The 23,010-nt window shown below is 44.2% G+C and overlaps 1 protein-coding gene across 1 annotated transcript in view; it reads right to left on the minus strand.

Moving 5' to 3' along the window:
• SSC4D (scavenger receptor cysteine rich family member with 4 domains) overlaps positions 1-23,010 on the minus strand; it is a 67,347-nt gene that overhangs the window by 13,882 nt on the left and 30,455 nt on the right. Inside the window, exons 5-8 of the mRNA XM_040336863.1 lie at positions 19,735-20,049; positions 18,265-18,345; positions 18,101-18,175; positions 15,499-15,810 (exon numbers count right to left, since the gene is read on the minus strand). Of these exons, the coding sequence (XP_040192797.1) occupies positions 15,499-15,810; positions 18,101-18,175; positions 18,265-18,345; positions 19,735-20,049 (783 nt within the window). The remainder of the gene's footprint in view (positions 1-15,498; positions 15,811-18,100; positions 18,176-18,264; positions 18,346-19,734; positions 20,050-23,010) is intronic.

Here is a 23,010-nt window from a genome sequence, read left to right on the forward strand (position 1 = left end):
TTGGGTCTGCAAACAAACTTAGTGCTGCACAGGAAGCATATGAGGCTTGTGCTACTGACATTCATCAGCTTCTTATTAAAGCAGTGGGAAGCAACATGTCTGGCTATATACTTAAAGAATGTGATGTAGATGTCAAAAATCTAAATAAGATGGCTAGTGGATGGCATGTTTGTGAAAAATGTAAGGAAAAATTGCCCCAAATATATGGACAAACCAGACATGCAGAATTTATGAATGCTAAGCAAGGGAAAGAGGAAGCAGCAGGTGCTTATTGGAGGCAGTTAAGCTATATGGCTGAGGAAACAGGCCTTAAAAAAGAGGAATTGAAGGCGGGAGAAACTGCAAACCCAAGATTATGTACATGGGGAAGCAGAGAGGAAGAGGCAAAGGCAATTTCAGAAATCATGGCAACCGGGGACCAATCATATGCTACAATTGTAATGGGGAAGGACACATAGCCAAATTCTGCCATCTTCCTGACCGTAGACTGGAAAGGAGCTTACAGGCACCTCATGCTGATCCCAGTTCTCTTCCAGGAGCAGTGGATCAGGCATAGGAAAATGGCATGCCATGCCAGGGGAGACAATGGTCCTGAGGCCAGAGTAAAAGTATTTTTACAAGAACTGCCCTAGCCTGGAGGAGAAACAGAATTAACCTGTTTAATAGATACTGGTGCAAGCCGGACTGTTTTTAATATAGAGGACTTACCTCCAGGATTATTATATACAAATGTTATCTCTGGTGTTGACCTAACCGGGACCTCTACTAATTTGGTTGAGTCCAAGCCACTTAAACTCATGCTAGGACAGCAAACAGAAATTGTCACTAAAGTGTTAGTTTTAGACACAGTTCCTACCAATCTTTTGGGAGCTGACATTTTGAATAAAATGTTAGCAAATATAGACTACACTCATGAATCGTAGCATCGATGCATTGAGATTCGACTACCCACGATGCGGCATCGATGCTACGACTTGCCTTAATCGATTTTATGATGACGTCACCTGCGCGCTGCTATATGCTCTTTGAGTCTGAAAGCAGCCGAAGGAAGTCGTGGGCGTTAGCCGAGCCTCTTTTCCCGCCCCCCGCTAATGCAGCTGAAGGAGCCGTGGGCTTTAGCCGCGCCTCTTTTACCGCCCCCCTGCTGATGCAGCCGAAGAAGCTGTGGGTGTTAGCCGCACCTCCTTTACCGCCCCCTGCTGACGGCATTCCCAGCCGCCCGTCACCATGTGAGAGACACGTGGAGCGAGTGTCCCCCAATTCCTGACAAGTGATGATCCGGTCCCGACTCCCCAGAGCCTTCCTCCTTGGCTCACCTCACACTGTGCACACTGCACAGGCTGCTGTGGGAGACCCGAGACGGCCGAGGACTGCAGGCAGCAGAACACTGACAGGAGTCAGAGACCAGCAGAGATTTCATCATCATCATCATCATCAGGTACTTGGGGGATGCACACTGGCAGCAATTGATGGGCACAGTAGCGGCAACTAATGGGCACACTGGCAGCAATTTATGGGCACACTGGCAGCAATTGATGGCACACTGACAGCAATTGATGGCACACTGACAGCAATTGGTGGCACACTGGCAGCAATTGGTGGCACACTGGCAGCAATTGATGGCACAGTGGCGGCAATTTATGGCATAGTGGCAGCAATTAATGGCACACTGATGGGCAATAATTTAGGCACACTGGCAGCAATTGATGGCACCGTGGTGGCAACTGGTGGCACAGTGGTGGCAATTGATGGCACACTGGCAGCAATTTAAGGCACAGTTGGTGGCAATTTATGGGCACAGTTGAGGCGTTTGATGGACACATTGTATATCATATATCTGATGCACCATTATGTGGATTGCAAATTTGCCAAATTATGAAAACATTAAAGTGACCAATGAGCATGACTATGCCATTTCAACATTAATTATGGTTTATGTATGCCTTATTGTCTTGGTGATTGATTAACATCACAACTTCATTGATTTGAAATCGTTTTTTGTATGATTTTTAGTTTTGCTCATCACTGCCACACACATGCAGCCATGCATTGCATGTGTGGGGCAGTAATGAGCAAAACTAAAAATCATACAAAAAAAAGGTATCAATGAAGTTGTAATGTGAATCAATCACTAAGACAATAAGACATACATAAACGATAATTTATGACATGGCATACATTGTCGTTTGGCAGGACTTTATGGGGACAATGTCCGCAGTCTCTGATCCTCTTTAGTATCATTGTCTGCAGTCTCTGATCCTCTCTAGTATCATTGTCTGCAGTCTCTGATCCTCTCTAGTATCATCGTCTGCAGTCTCTCATCCACTCTAGTATCATTGTCTGCAGTCTCTGTCCATCTCTTGTATCATGTCTGCAGTCTCTGTCCATCTCTTGTAGTATTTTGGGGTTAGTCTGGAGCTCCTCTTTAAGTTGTCTGCTGTGTTTACAGTTTGCTACATGCAAAGAGTTTTTTTTTAATAACAGATGAAAACCGTGCGCAGCAATCATGATGCATCGTGATGCATCGCGGAATAGAATCGAATCGAATCGTGGACATGGTAATCGTATCGATTCATGAGGCTAGTGAAGAGAAGCTGCATTAGCGGGGGGCGGGAAAAGAGGCGCGGCTAACGCCCACGGCTTTCTTCGGCTTCTTTCGACTGCTTTCAGACTCAAAGGGCATATATAGCGGCGCGCAGGTGACGTCATCATAAAACCGATTAATGCAAGTCGTAGCATCGATGTCGCATCGTGGGTGGTCAAATCTCGATGCTACGATTAATTTCAACACCCCTATTAGATTTACAGCGACTGTACTTCCAAGTGCACTGACAGTGCACTTGTACTGAAAAGTGGATTCGCCTTTCATAAATAACCCCCTATGTGTTCATAGACAAATAGGGGTTGAATTACCAAAGGCAAACAGGCTGTACACTTTGCAAAATGCAATTGCACTCTGTAAGTGCAGGTGCTCCAGAGCTTAGTAAATGAGCAGACGCTTTGCTGACTTCCATCATCCAATCATAATAATAACAAAAGTGTTCAGAACATGAGCATAAATGCATTCTGTACACACATCACTTTTTGATGCTCCACCGAGATGGAGAGAACAATTCGGATTCACACTTAGTCCCCATCTCACTGGTGCGATTTGTCTTGTGATTTGACAGTTTCAAAATTGCATGACAAGTTGCACCCTATTGTCGACAATGAAACCGTGCAAACATGCTGTGACCACTTATGTCAATAAAGCTATTGGGTGACTACTATCTGATGTGAAGTCTACCATATGGGATTCTCTCTGCCACTTTGGATTATTGTTGTGGCCATCCCATTGTTCTGTTGCCCACCCAGGGAGATCTTTTTGCAGACATTTTTACATGCCCGGACCAGTGAGACCTGTCTCTATACCCCACAATGTGTGTCCTGAAGAAGCGATCCAGTGAAACACGTAGACGCACATGGGCTCATGCATTCCTTTTATGTCATACTGTTGAACGTCATTTTTCATTCGGGCATATGTAAATTAAATACAAGGAAAATAAGGAAAATACCATTTGAAAAAGTTTTGAAAAATAAAAAATTGAAATTTTTAGAAAAAAGCTGCACACCTAAAAAACATGTGATACTCATGCAAACAAAAGGGGGTAGGTAGCACTAAGAACCACACTACTTGAAAAAAGTGTAGATGTGAATATAAGTTAGACACAAAATGAGTCTGTGCAAACTTGACGTAAATGAATATAGGGTTGATACCCCTCGCCGGGGATAGTTAGTGCGTGGCTCCGCCCTGACATGTTTCGTCATAAATGACGTTCTCAAAGTGCCCTTTGAGAACGTCATTTATGACTAAACATGTCAGGGCGGAGCCACGCACTAACGTCACCGCGTTAATGTGACCCCGGATGCACGGGTGTAAGTTTAATTTTATTTGTTTCTGTCGACAATTTTTATCAAGTTTTTTTATCTATGTACCGCGTTTTTACATACAATAAATTGCCAGTACGGTACTTCACTTTTGTGAGCCTCCCGTTCCCTTTTTTCGGTGGTCCCTTGTGACACCGAGCCTAGGAGCTGATCGTTTGGCGTAAGGTGAATCACCTGCCTAAAGGTTCCTGTCTGGATGAGACGGTCAGAACCTGGAGTCTGGAAAGGATTGGTCGGGAGAGGAGCTACGTACTTCTGCTGGGATTACTTATTACCTGTCAGGGTGGATATCGATGCCCGTATGACCTCATCTAACAGGGGGTCCAACACTTCTGGTAAGGGTGTTTACTTACCACTTTTGGTGTGATTGTGAGGAACAGTCACGTCCATTTAATTCACAAAAATCGGTGGTGGATTATTTTTTGAATATAATTTTTACTTCACAAATTGGACATCTACACACGATCACGTTTGGACATTAAAGTGGAGTTCCACCCATAAATATAACATTACATCAGTAGTTTTAAAAAAATGTCATTAGTCCTTTACGAAAAAAACGTTTTTTTTTAGATGCCTTCAAAGTTTTGTTGCTAGGCAGAATAGTTAATCTTCCCACTTCCTGCACCTAGGTGCTTAATGCTTCCTAACCTACACCGCAGTCTGTGCACTCCCCAGTCTCAAAGAATCATGTGACTTGGACAGCACAGGTGCTGAAACCTGATCTGACACTGCTTGTGCAGCACTGAGCATGTGCGAGATCTGCAAGGCTGAAATCCAGGAAGTCATACAGTCTGGCTTCATGATGCCCACACTTAAGATGGCCCCAGTCAATTTCTATTTTATAAAGTGTCTAAATGCTGTAACAACCTAACAAAACGGACCTTAGTTTACAGACTAACTTTACTAGAATACATTAAGCTTGTGTATTACAGGGGTATTTATATTTAAAAAGTGAAATTGTGTCCGGAACTCCGCTTTAATCATTCAATTTATATTTGAGTGGTATTGGTTGCTATCCACGGCGAGGGGTATCAACCCTATATTCATTTACGTCAAGTTTGCACGGACTCATTTTGTGTCTAACTTATATTCACATTAGGGATGAGCCGAACATACCCGGGTTCGGTTCGCATCAGAACGTTCGAACAGACCGCGGGTTCGCGCGAACATTTAGAACCCCATTGAAGTCTATGGGACTCGAACGTTCGAATTCAAAAACGATCATTTTAAAGACCAATATTCAATTTAATGTTGGTAAACGTCTTTCAGAACCCGGGTCTTGCCCCAGGGAACATGTATCAATCGAAAAAAATATTTTAAAAACGGACGTTTTTGCGGAGCAGCGATTTTAATGATGTTTAAAGTGAAAAAAAAAAATGAAAAATTCCTTCAAATATCACACCTGCTGTGTGTCTCTAGTAGTGGCACATGTTTAGAAATGTCCCTGCACAACATTAAATTATTATAAGAACAAAGTAATTTAATACTGGTTGCGCACGTGCTGTGTGGGAACAATATCTCGATTATTTTAGGGGTGGTGGGGGGGTGGCATTATCTTTTTGGGAAAGCAAAATTGTAGAAAAAAGGGCACCCCTCAAACATACTGTAATTGTAGCGCAACAAAGAGCCACGTGCAAAGTATTGCATCAAAAATTGTTATTAGGCGCCCTTGTTACACAGGGGCATAAAAATGTGTCCGTAGGCGCAACATAACACTGCAACCCCTCCCAATATCTGTAATTGGAGCGCAACAAGGAGCCACGTGCAAAGTATTGCATCAAAAATTGTTATTAGGCGCCCTTGTTACACAGGGGCATAAAAATGTGTCCGTAGGCGCAACATAACACTGCAACCCCTCCCAATATCTGTAATTGGAGCGCAACAAGGAGCCACGTGCAAAGTATTGCATCAAAAATTGTTATTAGGTGCCCCTGTTACACAGGGGCATAAAAATGTGTCCATAGGCGCAACATAACACTGCAACCCCTCCCAATATCTGTAATTGGAGCGCAACAAGGAGCCACGTGCAAAGTATTGCATCAAAAATTGTTATTAGGTGCCCCTGTTACACAGGGGCATAAAAATGTGTCCATAGGCGCAACATAACACTGCAACCCCTGCCAATATCTGTAATTGGAGCACAACAAGGAGCCACGTGCAAAGTATTGCATCAAAAATTGTTATTAGGTGCCCCTGTTACACAGGGGCATAAAAATGTGTCCGTAGGCGCAACATAACACTGCAACCCCTCCCAATATCTGTAATTGGAGCGCAACAAGGAGCCACGTGCAAAGTATTGCATCAAAAATTGTTATTAGGCACCCCTGTTACACAGGGGCACAAAAATTAGGCCTTAGGCCACGTGCAAAGTATTGCATCAAAAATTGTTATTAGACGCCCCTGTTACACAGGGGCACAAAAATTAGGCCTTAGGCCACGTGCAAAGTATTGCATCAAAAATTGTTATTAGACGCCCCTGTTACACAGGGGCACAAAAATTAGGCCTTAGGCCACGTGCAAAGTATTGCATCAAAAATTGTTATTAGACGCCCCTGTTACACAGGGGCACAAAAATTAGGCCTTAGGCCACGTGCAAAGTATTGCATCAAAAATTGTTATTAGACGCCCCTGTTACACAGGGGCACAAAAATTAGGCCTTAGGCCACGTGCAAAGTATTGCATCAAAAATTGTTATTAGACGCCCCTGTTACACAGGGGCACAAAAACTAGGCCTTAGGCCACGTGCAAAGTATTGCATCAAAAATTGTTATTAGACGCCCCTGTTACACAGTGGCACAAAAATTAGGCCTTAGGCCACGTGCAAAGTATTGCATCAAAAATTGTTATTAGACGCCCCTGTTACACAGGGGCACAAAAATTAGGCCTTAGGCCACGTGCAAAGTATTGCATCAAAAATTGTTATTAGACGCCCCTGTTACACAGGGGCACAAAAATTAGGCCTTAGGCCACGTGCAAAGTATTGCATCAAAAATTGTTATTAGACGCCCCTGTTACACAGGGGCACAAAAATTAGGCCTTAGGCCACGTGCAAAGTATTGCATCAAAAATTGTTATTAGACGCCCCTGTTACACAGGGGCACAAAAATTAGGCCTTAGGCCACGTGCAAAGTATTGCATCAAAAATTGTTATTAGACGCCCCTGTTACACAGGGGCACAAAAATTAGGCCTTAGGCACTGGTGGCGGAGCACAGAAAAACAAAATTTCTTACTAGCTAACAGCATGAAAAGTGAGGAGGAGAAGGATATTCCATCAGCAGCACAACAGGACAGTCACTCAGCATCAGCAGTCTCAAAGGGATCTGATATTTCAACACAAAATTCTTATTCAGTAACATCAGCATCAGGTGCTTGGTAGCCGGTGTTGATCCAAGCCTGATTCATTTTGATGAAGGTCAGTCGATCAACAGAGTCGGTGGAGAGGCGTACCCTGTGATCGGTCACAAAGCCTCCAGCAGCACTGAATGTACGTTCTGAAAGAACACTGGATGCAGGGCAAGCCAGTAGCTCAATTGCGTACTGTGCAAGCTCTGGCCAGTGATCCATCCTCAAGACCCAGTAAGCCAGAGGATTTTCCGTGGGGAAGGTGTCCAAGTCGGATCTTGCCGCTAGGTATTCCCGGACCATGTAAACCAGACGCTGGCGATGGTTGCTGGAACCGGTCAGACCTTGGGGCTGCGGACTAAAAAATTGTCTGAACGCATCGGTCAGACGGCCACCTTCTCCACCGCTCCTTCTCTGACTCACCGAAGCCTCAGCAAGACGTTGTCCAGGGCCAGGTTTTGGTAATCCCCCCGGTTCTGGGAACGCATTGCACAGACCCTTCTGCAAGGCCTCCCGCAGTAGTTTCATCTTCTGCTCCCTCTGCGATGGCAACATAAGATCCGTTACCTTACTCTTGTAACGTGGATCAAGGAGAGTTGCCAGCCAGTAATGATACCTCTCCTTGATAGCACGTACACGAGGATCCTTACGCAGGCTTTGCAGAATCAGGGAGGCCATGCAGCGTAGGTTTGCAGAGGCATCCGGGGCACAGTCCTCTGGGTCACTGAGGACGACAGGATCCTCAGCCACCTCATCCCAGCCACGTAAAAGTCCACGTGTTCCTTGGGACTGTAAATGATCCCTTGAAGACTGCTGCTGTTGATGCTGAGTGCTAGGCTCCACCTCCATGCTGCTGATACAATCCTCCTCCTCCTCCTCTTCCTCATCCTCCTCCTCCTCTTCCTGTGTTCCAGGTGGGCAAGCAGGAACAGTGTCTGGATAAAGGGGGCCTTGAGAGGTAAGGAAGTCCTCCTCTTCCTCCCTCTGTTCTGCCTCAAGGGCCCTGTCCATTATTCCACGTAGGGTGTGCTCCAACATGTGAATAAGCGGGACAGTCTCACTGATGCATGCACTGTCACTGCTCACCATCCTCGTGGCCTCCTCAAATGGTGACAGGACAGTGCATGCATCCCTGATCAAGGCCCACTGGCGTGGTGAAAAAAACCCAAGCTCCCCTGAGCCAGTTCTGCTGCCATATTGGCACAGGTACTCATTGATGGCCCTCTGCTGCGTGTGCAGCCGCTGCAGCATGGCCAACGTAGAGTTCCATCTGGTGGGCATGTCACAGATTAGGCGGTTCTTGGGCAGGTTGTATTCCCTCTGGAGGTCTGTCAGCCGAGCAGTGGCATTATATGACCTCCGGAAATGCACAGACTTTCCTGGCCTGCCTCAGGACATCCTGTAAGCCAGGGTACCTGCCCAAGAACCGCTGCACCACCAAATTGAGAACATGCGCAAAACAGGGCACATGGGTGAGTTTTCCACGTCGCAGGGCAGAAAGGAGGTTGGTGCCATTATCGCTGACCACCATTCCAGGCTTCAGCTGGCGTGGCGTCAACCACCTCTGAGCCTGCCCCTGCAGAGCTGAAAGAACCTCTTCCCCAGTGTGGCTCCTGTCTCCCAAGCACACCAGCTCTAGGACCGCATGGCATCTCTTGGCCTGCATTCCTGCGTAGCCCGTCGTACGCCTACGGAGCACGGCTGGTTCTGAGCCAACATCACCACAGGAAGAGGCCACAGAGGAAGAAGAAGAGGAGGGGGTGGAGGAGAGAGGTGTGTCACAAGCAGTTGTAGTGTTTTGGAGGCGTGGTGGTGGAACAACCTCCAAAACTACTGTGCCTTGACCTGCGTCCTTCCCAGCTGCCAGCAGAGTCACCCAATGGGCCGTAAAAGACAGGTAACGTCCCTGTCCATGCCTGCTGGACCATGAGTCAGCGGTAAGATGCACCTTACCACTGACCGCCCTGTCCAGCGAGGTATGGACATTGCCTTCCACATGCCGGTAGAGAGCCGGAATCGCCTTCCGTGAAAAAAAGTGGCGTTTGGGTACTTGCCACTGAGGTACTGCACATTCCACAAACTCACGGAAGGGGGCAGAATCTACCAACTGAAAAGGTAGCAGTTGAAGTGCTAGCAATTTTGCTAAGCTAGCATTCAACCGCTGGGCATGTGGATGGCTGGGAGCGTACTTCTTTCGGCGCTGCAGCAGCTGGGGCAGGGAAATTTGTCTGGTAATATCAGTAGATTGGCCGGATGTACTACCACTACTACGTTGTGACACACCTATTTCTACACCTTCGGTGCAGGCTGCAGAGAGGACTAGGGGTCTAGTGGGGTTTGAGGTCACAGAAGGGCAAGGGGAGGACCGCTTTGGTCTTTGGTGTGGGTCTTTCTGGTATGCCTGCCAACGAGCTGCATGGCAGGTCGACATATGTCTGGACAAGCATGTGGTGCCCAAGCGGGTGATGTTTTGGCCACGCGAGATACGCTTGAGACATATGTTGCAAACAGCAAAGGTAGCATCTGATGGACAGGTTTCAAAAAAGGCCCACACCAAAGAACTTTTGCTGTACCGCTGAGACACAGCAGCGCCACGTAATGCAGTTGGTGTACTGCCCTTAAGCTGACCCCTGGAGGGCTTCCTGCCTCTTTGAAGATGTGCCTGTGCCTCGTCCTCTTCCTCCTCCTCCTCTCTCCTACCAGGCACCCAGGTAGAGTCAATGACCTCATCATCCCCTCCCTCCTCATCATCACTGGCGACAACCTGGCAGTATGCTCCAGCTGGGGGAACATCACTCCCAGATTGTTGTCCCTCTCGGCCACCCCCTCTCCCTGGGCTCACATCAATGCCTTCCTCTATCAGTGTTCCGTCATCGGAGTCTTTAAAACGCTGTGCATCTTCAGCTAGCATGTACCCAACACTGTGTTGAAACAGTTCGGGGGACTCCTCAGGAGGACACGGTGGGACTAGGGAAGGATTGTGTGATCCCATTGTGCAGAGGGTAGAGGACGCCTTGGCAGCTGCTTTGCCAGACAAACTATAATCAGTCTGTGTGAGAGAGGATGAGGAGGATGAGGACGGCTTGGTCATCCACTCAACTAATTTCTCAGCATGTTGAGGCTCAACACGGCCAGCTCCCGAAAAGAAGGACGAGCGGCCACGGCCACGTGCTGAAGAGGATGCATCACATCCATCACCAGCGTTACCTCTAGATGCAGAGCCTGCTTGCCCTCGTGACTCTCTGCCTCTCTTTGTCCTTCCAGCCATAGTTATGCGTTCAGGTGTTATGTAACAAAATAGTCGCTGTCACACCAACTGCGTTCAGATGGTATTAAACAGCAACCACACAGTAAGAGCGACTTGGCTCAAGTGTAAAGTAACAAAATAGTCGCTGTCACACCGACTGCGTTCAGATGGTATTAAACAGCAATCACACAGTAAGAGCGACTTGGTTCAAGTGTAAAGTAACAAAATAGTCGCTGTCACACCAACTGCTTTCAGATGGTATTAAACAGCAACCACACAGTAAGAGCGACTTGGCTCAAGTGTAAAGTAACAAAATAGTCGCTGTCACACCAACTGCGTTCAGATGGTATTAAACAGCAACCACACAGTAAGAGCGACTTGGCTCAAGTGTGAAGTAACAAAATAGTCGCTGTCACACCAACTGCGTTCAGATGGTATTAAACAGCAACCACACAGTAAGAGCGACTTGGCTCAAGTGTAAAGTAACAAAATAGTCGCTGTCACACCGACTGCGTTCAGATGGTATTAAACAGCAACCACACAGTAAGAGCGACTTGGCTCAAGTGTAAAGTAACAAAATAGTCGCTGTCACACCAACTGCGTTCAGATGGTATTAAACAGCAACCACACAGTAAGAGCGACTTGGCTCAAGTGTAAAGTAACAAAATAGTCGCTGTCACACCGGCTGCGTTCAGATGGTATTAAACAGCAATCACACAGTAAGAGCGACTTGGTTCAAGTGTAAAGTAACAAAATAGTCGCTGTCACACCAACTACGTTCAGATGGTATTAAACAGCAACCACACAGTAAGAGCGACTTGGCTCAAGTGTAAAGTAACAAAATAGTCGCTGTCACACCGACTGCGTTCAGATGGTATTAAACAGCAACCACACAGTAAGAGCGACTTGGCTCAAGTGTGAAGTAACAAAATAGTCGCTGTCACACCAACTGCATTCAGATGGTATTAAACAGCAACCACACAGTAAGAGCGACTTGGCTCAAGTGTAAAGTAACAAAATAGTCGCTGTCACACCGACTGCGTTCAGATGGTATTAAACAGCAACCACACAGTAAGAGCGACTTGGCTCAAGTGTAAAGTAACAAAATAGTCGCTGTCACACCAACTGCGTTCAGATGGTATTAAACAGCAACCACACAGTAAGAGCGACTTGGCTCAAGTGTAAAGTAACAAAATAGTCGCTGTCACACCGACTGCGTTCAGATGGTATTAAACAGCAATCACACAGTAAGAGCGACTTGGTTCAAGTGTAAAGTAACAAAATAGTCGCTGTCACACCAACTGCTTTCAGATGGTATTAAACAGCAACCACACAGTAAGAGCGACTTGGCTCAAGTGTAAAGTAACAAAATAGCCGCAGTGACACCAACTGCCTTTAGTTGCTATTAAACAGCACGCACGCAGTAATAGCGACTGCGGTCAAATGCGATTTAACAGCACGCACGCAGTGACACCAACTGCCTTTAGTTGCTATTAAACAGCACGCACGCAGTAATAGCGACTGCGGTCAAATGCGATTTAACAGCACGCACGCAGTGACACCAACTGCCTTTAGTTGCTATTAAACAGCACGCACGCAGTAATAGCGACTGCGGTCAAATGCGATTTAACAGCACGCACGCAGTGACACCAACTGCCTTTAGTTGCTATTAAACAGAACGCACGCAGTAATAGCGACTGCGGTCAAATGCGATTTAACAGCACGCACGCAGTGACACCAACTGCCTTTAGTTGCTATTAAACAGCACGCACGCAGTAATAGCGACTGCGGTCAAATGCGATTTAACAGCACGCACGCAGTGACACCAACTGCCTTTAGTTGCTATTAAACAGCACGCACGCAGTAATAGCGACTGCGGTCAAATGCGATTTAACAGCACGCACGCAGTGACACCAACTGCCTTTAGTTGCTATTAAACAGCACGCACGCAGTAATAGCGACTGCGGTCAAATGCGATTTAACAGCACGCACGCAGTGACACCAACTGCCTTTAGTTGCTATTAAACAGAACGCACGCAGTAATAGCGACTGCGGTCAAATGCGATTTAACAGCATGCACGCAGTGACACCAACTGCCTTTAGTTGCTATTAAACAGCACGCACGCAGTAATAGCGACTGCGGTCAAATGCGATTTAACAGCACGCACGCAGTGACACCAACTGCCTTTAGTTGCTATTAAACAGCACGCACGCAGTAATAGCGACTGCGGTCAAATGCGATTTAACAGCACGCACGCAGTGACACCAACTGCCTTTAGTTGCTATTAAACAGCACGCACGCAGTAATAGCGACTGCGGTCAAATGCGATTTAACAGCACGCAGTGACACCAACTGCCTTTAGTTGCTATTAAACAGCACGCACGCAGTAATAGCGACTGCGTTTCTGTGCAATTCAATAGCCCAGTTGCATTAACAGCGACTGCGCTTCTGTGCAAATAAATTGCACACGTGCAGTAACAGGTAATGCGTCTGTGTGTGCAATTAACTAGCACACGTTAAATAACACAGAATAATTATATTTAAAGTAAATCCCTAATGCAGGCAATACAACACGTTAGAGCGCTGCATGTAGAACAATCTCCTGCCTGATAGATAAACTAGCTGAGCTGTACAGTTTATAAATATATTGACAACGCCTAAGGATGTGAATATATTCTCTACAAACTGTACTTTTAACTATACTGACTACACTTCCTACTCTATCTATCTATCTATCTATCTATCTATCTATCTATCTATCTATCTATCTATCTATCTAGTTAAGACACTGTGTCTCTATCTCTCTATCTCTCTCTGTCTGACTGACTGATCTTCTCTAGAACCGCCAACACACTACACTAGGCAGCCGTGCAGGCTGCCTTTTATAGTGGGGGGCGTGTACTAATCCCCCTGAGCCATAATTGGCCAAAGCCACCCTGGCTTTGGCCAATTATGGCTCTTCGTTTTTTGAGCGCTGTGATTGGCCAAGCATGCGGGACATACAGCATGCTTGGCCAATCATCAGCGCTCAACGCCCCAGTGAATTATGGGACGTTTTGCGTCACTCGAATTTGGCGCGAACGACCCGTTTTGTTCGAGTTTCGACGAACGATCGAACGACCGATGTTCGAGTCGAACATACGTTCGAATCGAACGCGGAGCTCATCCCTAATTCACATCTACACTTTATTCAAGTAGTGTGGTTCTTAGCGCTTCCCCCTTTGTTTTTGATTCGGGCATATGTGACTTCCTCTTTTAATGGCCATCCCCTGGCTGTTAGTGGACACATACCCTTTTTATATGTTATATTTTGTATGTTTATATGTCATTTTTATGTATGAATAAAATATTATTTTTAACCAATATTGTTGATCCAATCTGCCTTTAAAGTCTGACCTAGTGGGTTATATTCTTGTTTTTGTTACTGCACTACTTTTTGCCAATTTAACTGTGACTTGCAAAGACTTCTATTCAGTGGCAGCCCATCCATTAGGGGCGCCACCCCCTACCTCCATGCCACCCCTTAAATGCAATGGATAGATTCATGCATTGCACAACTCTACCCAGGGCCTCCACGGCCACACCCTATTCATGTGTCCAGCCCCTTTCAGGGCACCGGGTGCATGAATTACAGCGGCCGTTTTTTTAAGCACCTGATTAGAGCCAGAGGAGAATGGGAGGCCGAGCAGAGGAAGCCGCTGGTGATGGGGTAAGTGCCCCTGACCAACTAACTGATGAAGTTGCAATGAAATCAGCAGTGTATATTGCACTGATGTGCGGCTTTGAAAGTCTGCTGAAGTAGCATTATTTCAAAGCCGCTCCGGTGTGAACAGGGGGGCTTAAGAATACACCGTCACCATGCCAATGCAGAACAAAGTGTATTTTTTAAAGGGCTTCTCCCCCTGACTCAGATATAATTTGGCAGCACCCCTCTGCTGCTCCTTCCTCAGGTGGTGACAAAACCAAGTGCTTTCAGGTATGGATGATCTCTAGGCCTCCTTCCCTGTGCTAGTGCTTGGATCTAGCAGTCAACTACTGTGTCCAGGCATTGTCACATGACTGGGGGAGTAATATCATTGCTCTCCCTAGTGTCCAAACTAAGTTGACACTAGGGATTTCAGTATAAACTGAGTATAAGTAGGCGGGGGAGGGGAGAGGAAGAGGCTTTGCAAAGACCCCAGATCGGTAAAGTAATAGTGGGGTTGATTTACTAAAACTGGAGAGTGCAAAATCGGGTGCAGCTCTCCATATAAACCACTCAACTTCCAGTTTTCTTTTTTGTCCAAAGCTAATTGAACAAGCTAAGGTTAGAAGCTGATTGGCTACAATGCGCAGCTGCACCAGATTTTGCACTCTCCAGTTTTAATAAATTAACCAGTGTTGCTTTATAGCTTTGCTTAGGCTGCATTCACACCTAGGCGTAGGCGATTTGCGGCGTTTTTTACCGCGACAAATTGCAGAATATTTTACCGTGATTTGCCGCGACAAAACGCTGCATTTTTAACCGCGGTTTTGTATAGGTCATTGTCGGGTATGGAGAACGCCGAAGCCGCCCGATATGCCGCGACAAAAAAGGGTCCGGGACTTGTTTGAGCTTCAGGCGTTCGGCATGGAGATGTGAACCATCTCCATAGAGAATCATGTTATTTCTCCCCTCCAGCGTATTGTAGCGTCGCGCTTTAGGCGTTTTGTCGCCTAGGTGTGAATGCAGCCTTAATGCACCAGTTAGAAAAATAAATCACATTCTACATTATATCTCAAACCAATATCTAAATATCATGATGAAAACCATTATAAGGAGAAGAGGAAATACCAATAGGAACATTCGGGTCAGCTTTTGAATGGCTTAATCAAAAGGCGATAACAAATACAAAATATAAAGTGTTCATAAGGCCATATGTCATTTGTGTTTAAAATGAAATCACCTTTTTCCCTTTACCATTTAAGATATTCTTGTTTGTGTTTCACAAATATATTTACCTTGACATATAACGCCAGCATCTTCATGATGTCCACAATTATGCTGGCCCCAGCCTAAGTGAAAGCAGTCCACAATATCTTTCTCTGTTCCAACACAGTCTACGTTGTCTAGGAGTATAGGTCCACTGCCATAGCCAAAATAACTAAGGGTTGTAGCTACAATGGCTGGACCACAGCCCATCTGCTTACAAACCACCTGTGCATTATTGTAATCCCAGTCATCATCACACACAGTGCCCCAAGTGTTCCAGTACAGAACTTCCACTCTTCCTTGGCAACTGCTGTTTCCATTTACCAGTCTTATACTGCCACCTGGTGGAAAAATATTAACATAACTTGTGAAGTTGAATTACATATTGTGCATTGGCAGGTCCATACTTGCATAAAAAAATAAAATAAAAAATACTTCTATGTAAAATTAAATATATTGCCCTCTCCCTTTTACCCACACATGTGTTGTGCATGACTATTAACCCCCTATTTTCTGAAATTCCACTGTACTTTAAGAATTATTTTATATTATTATTTAGATTTTTTTTTATTATTATAACAGTTTCTGTATTAGCTATTAGACATTTTCATATCATTATAGAAGCAATATAGGGGGCATAAAGAAGTATACGTTTCCAAATGAAGACCGCTTACTTTTGTATCATACATGCTAGACAAAAAGGCTGGTGGCTTTGTTAAAAGAGATCAATAAGTCAAAGAACACAAGATTTCATGCAGTGGTCATGGCTACTCGGCCAGAAACCTGACATGAAAAAAGCATGTATGCTATCATTGTTTACCTCTTTCTGAAAATGCTATTTATCTTGCTCTCTCTGCTTTAGAGCCTACTGAAGTACCAGCGCCATGCAGCAGCATGTGAAGTCAAAATTCCTAATTTGCATACTTGGATCAGTAACTCAAAAAGTATTGAAGTCAGAATTTTTGAATAATAACATTTTCAAACCTGAAATCAGTGGCAGCCCCATTATTCTTTTTATCTTACAAATCTTACAATTACTATGTTATCTTTTCATTGTGCCTTTTACCAACTTGACTTCTTATTTGACTACTTGAGAAAGGACTACTTGCCCTCTAAGGCCAAAGGATTTAAAATTCAGGATCACCGGTCTTGTGGTTTACACACCTAGGTTACACTGCATACCTAGGCAGTTGGCACAATTATCTTCTGGTTCATTAACACAGCTTACTATGTTCCCTTTCTGTTTCTTGCTTGTCTGAAAAGAGCAGTGAGCATATTCGGTATGCAGTGATGTTAAACCAGGAATATCAGACCAAAATTTACAAATTGCAAATTGCACGATTTTTAGAGGGTATTCTTCATATATTTGTACGGGGGATCCACAAAGTTTGCAAAGACAATATAATGTTGATTTAGCTACTCCCTTAGTAGGTTTTCCATCAGAATATATGAAGAACGTACTGCATAGAAATCTAGGGAATAACATACCCTTAATGCCCTGTACACACGATTGGAATTTCAAATGGAAAAAGTCAGTCAGACTTTTTCCATCGGAAATTCTGACCGTGTGTATGCCCCATCTGAGTAATTCCATCAGAAATTCTGATGAATTCCATCGGAGTTTACATAGTGTGACAGGAAGTCAGGTAAATCTGTGGGTGTTGTCACAGACGGAACATACATTTCTGCCTTGTTTAGACAATACACCAATCGTTATCAGGCGTCGGCTGGAAAATGTAGCCAGGAAGGCTAAGGGCCGTTGGAAGACTCCAGCTGTTCAGAGTGAGGCAATTAAGGCCTATATAAGAAGTACAGAGGGTTAATTGCTGCATGCTGAGGCTTTCTGAGTGAGAGAGAGCCAGTAGCTGAATGTCTTCTGAGGAGGAAATTGATTTTTCTGTGTGATAAAAATCAAAAGACTATTATTTTTCTGCTGTATGACCAGCACTGTCTACCCAGCAGTATGCTGTGCTAGACTCCATAGATAGGTTCCTGTTTGGAAGGTAGACGCCCAGAGTGCCTAGGGTTTTTTTTATGTTTGATTTTGTTTATGCTGTTTGGATGCTTGCAATTGTTTTCCAGCAAGATGTAAAAATAAACCAAAAATGTTGTTTTCAACCGTCTTCGACTGCCAGTCTGTATAAATTCAGTGTGTGGTGAACCCATCCAAGGGGTCACACACCCCGCTACCGAGCTAACCCCTCACAATAGAGAACATGTTCTCTTTTCCTCCGATGGAATTCCGTCGGAATTCCGATGTAAATTTGGTCGAACAAAGGTCCAATCGTGTGTACAGGGCATTAGAGGTAAACAGACAGCAGATAAAACTCATTGGGGGGGGGGGGGTCAATCTTTGCCTTACTCCGCTCAGACAATAAAAAAAATACATTTATGAGCTTTACCAACGACTAATATACAATGCTTAACGCATTATTGGGGAAATCCTTCATATAAGGCTTTTCCACCTGCAAAAATCAATATGTTTGCTTCCCAAATGTTGGTCTTATAATGTCATAGGATCAGTGGTAGAGACAACATTGATTACAGTCCCGGTATTTGTAATCAGGTCGATATTTGTTAAGAGGAAAGGGAACAGATAGTAGATTTTACTCTTTACTTAAAGCAACTTACTCTTTCTTCCAGGATGGAAAAACGCAGTTGTAAATAAATCTGTCTCAGGAGAAGGTTGACCTTCACCCCATGTAGCTATAAATGAAAAAGAAAACGCAAATGATAAACTGAGTGCTGTTCATTAAAGTAATAGTGTAACAAGTAGAAAGCGGCTTGTGCTTTACCTGTCGCTGTGTCTGTAATTGACTCTGCAGTATCTTGAACTACAGGAGTGAAGTTTGGGGGTGTTGTTGAAACTCCATGCCCTGGATAAAAATAGAAATAGTACATGATGTGCTGATGTAGGTTGCAGTCTAGTAGCTAAAGGACTTCTCCATTTTAATGAAAGTGAACATGGAACAGCAGCTATGATTTAAAGCCATCAAATGGCAGCCTTTCCCCACTCACCATCTTTAAGGGCTAGTTTACACTTGCTTCAAAACAAGGCTTTGTTAAAGCTCTCTGAATGCCAGTCAAAGCTCCTGGCACTAAATAAAGTGGTCAGCAGTCCTGTTGACCCCTTGCTTTTGCTTTGCTTTGCTTCGGCTTTGCTTCACGAATTATACCCTATGTCGCTTTTGTGGGGCTTCAAAGCATCTTCAAAGCCTCTATAGAACTTTATGGCAAAGCTCACTTGAAGCTTACTTAAAGCACCTGCAGCCTTTGAGAGGCTTTAATTCTGCTTTAGCTTCCCTTTGTTTTGGAGAAATTGCAGGCATGAGATATTGACACACATACGTACAGGGCATCTGCCAAGCTTCAAGAGAGCATCACCGAAGCATCAGTAAAGCCTCACCGAAGCATAACCAAAGCTTCATCGAAGCATCACCGAAGCATCACAAAAGCATGTTGAAGCGGTAGGCTCTTTAATGTGTGTTGAATTCGAAGCAAGTGTAAATAAGTCCAAAGTCAAATGTAGATTCTCTATTGGCTATTGCATTATAGGATGCTGAAGGTGGAGTGTGTCAGAGCACCAAATCCTACATTTGATGTAATGCCAGTAAGCACAGTGTGCTTGCATTTGGAAGCTCCATAAGATAATTAAAATGTTTGATTTACCAAAAAAAAAATCTCTAGAAACCTCAAGCTTATTTGCGCTCTATCGATTCATGTAAATTGCAATGGGAGTTCCACTTAAAAAAAAAAAAAAAAAAAACTCCTTTAATTGAAGACACACTGACATGGACTGAGGCAACACAGCTCGAGATAACAAAGGTTTTGTGGTAAACATCTAAGTGTCTTTTAATGACACTCATGGATCAGTGTTGTTACTCATTGAAATAACTAAGCATAAGATCATAAACTATTAAAATGTGAATGCTTTGTACAAAGTCAACCTTCTATAAGCATTATGAGAATGGGGATATCCACTTCCGATAAAAGCTAATTATCTTAGTGGACTTGCGTATTACATCAGGCGAATAACTGGAGAGACTGCACTTCACTGTTAGAAGAAATGCCCTCTGGTGACGTGTGATGTGCCCATCTCTAGCTTACTCTTCGATGTGATTCTTCAGTACCAGTTAGATCATTGTATACATGATGGAGAGAGAATTTAATGAATTTGACATTGTGTACTAATTGCAGCACATCATGGTTGCTTCCAGAAATAGCATAACAGAAATCACTAGCATGTGATCAGTACTGTAGTTTACCAGCACAGATGATTCCAGCATCTTCATGATGGCCACAGTTGTGGATGCCCCAGCCGAGACTGTAGCAAGCTGATAGATAGGTCTCTGAGCCATCGCAGTTCACATTATCCAGTAATATTAAACCAGTTCCATATCCAAAATAAGCATTGCTTTTATAGTCCAGGGCTTGACCACAGTTAATCTGTCTACAGACAACTATTGCATCCTTCATTCCCCAGTCATCATCGCACACTGTTCCCCAATTTCCCTTATAAAAGACTTCTACTCTTCCTTGACAGGAGTCAGCGCCACTGACCAATCTGATACTGCCATCCCCTAAAATGAATACAAAAAGAGTTATAGTTAATAAAAGCATACATGGTTGCAAAAACTGACAGCTCTAAAACACTTTCCAACACGTTTTCAGTAGCGGGCACAGTTCACCTTAAAACTTAAAAGGGTTGTAAAGCTTTGTGTTTTTTCACCTTAATGCATCCTATGTATTAAGGTGAAAAAACATCCAATGCTTACAGCATTCTTGATTCTTTCATCCCTTTTTTAACCACTTCTCTACTTTGGGTGTTTTTCAGATTTGGTGTTTACAAGACTAAAACATTTTTTTTTGCTAAAAAATTACTTAAAACCCCCAAACATGATATATATTTTTTTCTAACACCCTAGAGAATAAAATGGCGATCATTGCAATACTTTTTGTCACACCATATTTGCGCAGCGGTCTTACAAGCGCACTTTTTTTGGAAAAAATTAACTTTTTTGAATTAAAAAATAAGACAGCAATAAATTTGGCCCAATTTTTTTATATATTGTGAAAGATAATGTTACGCCGAGTAAAATGATACCCAACATGTCACCCTTAGAAATTGTGCCCGCTCGTGGCATGGCGTCTAACTTTTACCCTTAAAAATCTCGATAGGCGACGTTTAAAAAATTCTATAGGTTGCATTTTTTGAGCTACAGAGGAGGTCTAGGGCTATAATTATTGCTCTCGCTCTAACGATCGCGGCGATACCTCACTTGTGTGGTTTGAACACCGTTTTCATATGCGGACGCTACTCACGTATGCATTCGCTTCTGCACGCGAGCTCGTCGGGACAGGGCGCTTTAAAACATTTTTTTTTTCTTATTTATTTTTATTTATTTTATTATTTTTTACACTGAAAAAAAAAATGGATCACTTTTATTCCTATTACAAGGAATGTAAACATCCCTTGTAATAGAAAAAAAGCATGACAGGTCCTCTTAAATATGAGATCTGGGGTCAAAAAGACCTCAGATCTAATATTTAGACTTGAATGCAAAAAAAAAAAATGTAAATTTTGGCATTTGAAAAAATGACAACAAAAAAATGTCTCTTTAAGACGCTGGGCGGGACTGACGTATGGACGTCACTTCCGCCCAGCAATGCTATGGGGACGGTAGGGGGCCATCTTGCCCTCACTAGTATCCCCACAGAGCAGGCTGAAGCACCCGATCGCCTCCGCTGCTACCGACGGCTCCGGTAAGCTGCGGAGGGCGCGGGAGAGCGGCGGGAGGGGGGCCCCCTCCCGCCGCCGATAACGGTGATCTCGCAGTGAATCCGCCGCGGAGACCACCGTTATCTTTTACAGGACCGCTCACACTAAAGATGGATACCTCGGTTGTGGCAGCAGCTGCTGCCGTTACCGAGATATTCATCTTTAAAGTGCCGCTGTATATAGTCGTAAGGCGGTCGGGAAGTGGTTAAATAATAGTAGCATCATTCTCTTAAAGCGGGGGTTCACCCAAAAAAATTTTTTAACATTAGATTCAGGCGAGTTGTTAGAAGCACAATCAGGTTTTTTTTTTTAAATCGTTGCCGTACATACCGTTTTATAGATATATGTTCTCCGCGGCTTCTGGGTATAATCTGCGGGACAGGGTGTTCCTAATTGATTGACAGGCTTCCGACCGTCGCATACAGCGCGTCACGAGTTGCCGAAAGAAGCCGAACGTCGGTGCGCAAGCGCCTTATAGAGCGAACTCGCAGTCCGGGTTCTTTCGGCAACTCGTGGCGCGCTGTATGCGACGGTCGGAAGCCTGTCAATCAATTAGGAACGCCCAGTCCCGCAGATTATACCCGGAAGCCGCGGAGAACATATATCTATAAAACGGTATGTACGGCAACGATTTAAAAAAAAACACCCGATTGTGCGTCTAACAACTCGCCTGAATCTAATGTTACAATTTTTTTTTTGGGTGAACCCCCGCTTTAATATAATAGTAATGCCCAATACATTTACAGAGTAACATGCATTTAATGCAGTGGTTCTCAACTCCTGTCCTTGGGACCCACTAACAGGTCACGTTTTCAAAATAACTGAAATAAATCACAGGTGATATCATTTGCTGCTCAGTGATTGCAGTATTTTTGTCTGCATCTCCAACCAAGGTAATATTTAAAATCTGGCCTGTAAGTGGGTCCTGAGGACCGGAGTTGAGAACCACTGATTTAATGTGTCGAGCCAAAACATTATTTTTTAGTTTCGGATGCGAAGAAGGATTAGAACCCTATCCATTTTATACTTCTATCCAGGGATTCATTACAGAGGTTTACCCTCCCTTACTTCCTTTCAGGATGACAATGTTCCACTAGATAGGAGGTGAGGAAAAATCTGTAACAGGTACAGAGCCAGCAATTAAAAGGTGAAAAGCTGACAGTAGACTTACTACTTTAATAAAAAAAAAAATGTTATTTCGATCAGAGTTACTCTGGAAGATTTTCCCTCATTTACTGTCTAGGGAAACTGTTGTTAACGGGACAGTAAGAAAGAAAAATCAATGTAACACATCCCTGTTTTTTTCCTCAATCTATAAAAAAATAAAAAGTTTTGTGTGCACATACCCCTTCCTACTTCCCTACTGTAAATTAACATAGCTCCCTGTGTCTGGAGGTCATTCATTAAAGTCCCTCCAGGGATCGTTTTTACTAGGGTTGTCCCGATACCACTTTTTTAGGACCGAGTACAAGTACCGATACTTTTTTTCAAGTAGTCGCCGATACCGAATACCGATACTTTTTTTAAATGTGTCCCCATATGCAGCCATGTCCCCCCCATATGCAGCCATGTCCCCCACATATGCAGCCATGTCCCTCTAGCCATGTCCCTCACATATGCAGCCATGTCCCTCTAGCCATGTCCCTCACATATGCAGCCATGTCCCTCACATATGCAGCCATGTCCCTCTAGCCATGTCCCTCACATATGCAGCCATGTCCCTCTAGCCATGTCCCTCACATATGCAGCCATGTCCCTCTAG

This window comes from Rana temporaria, chromosome 2, assembly GCF_905171775.1.
Source record: "Rana temporaria chromosome 2, aRanTem1.1, whole genome shotgun sequence".
NCBI lineage: Eukaryota > Metazoa > Chordata > Amphibia > Anura > Ranidae > Rana > Rana temporaria.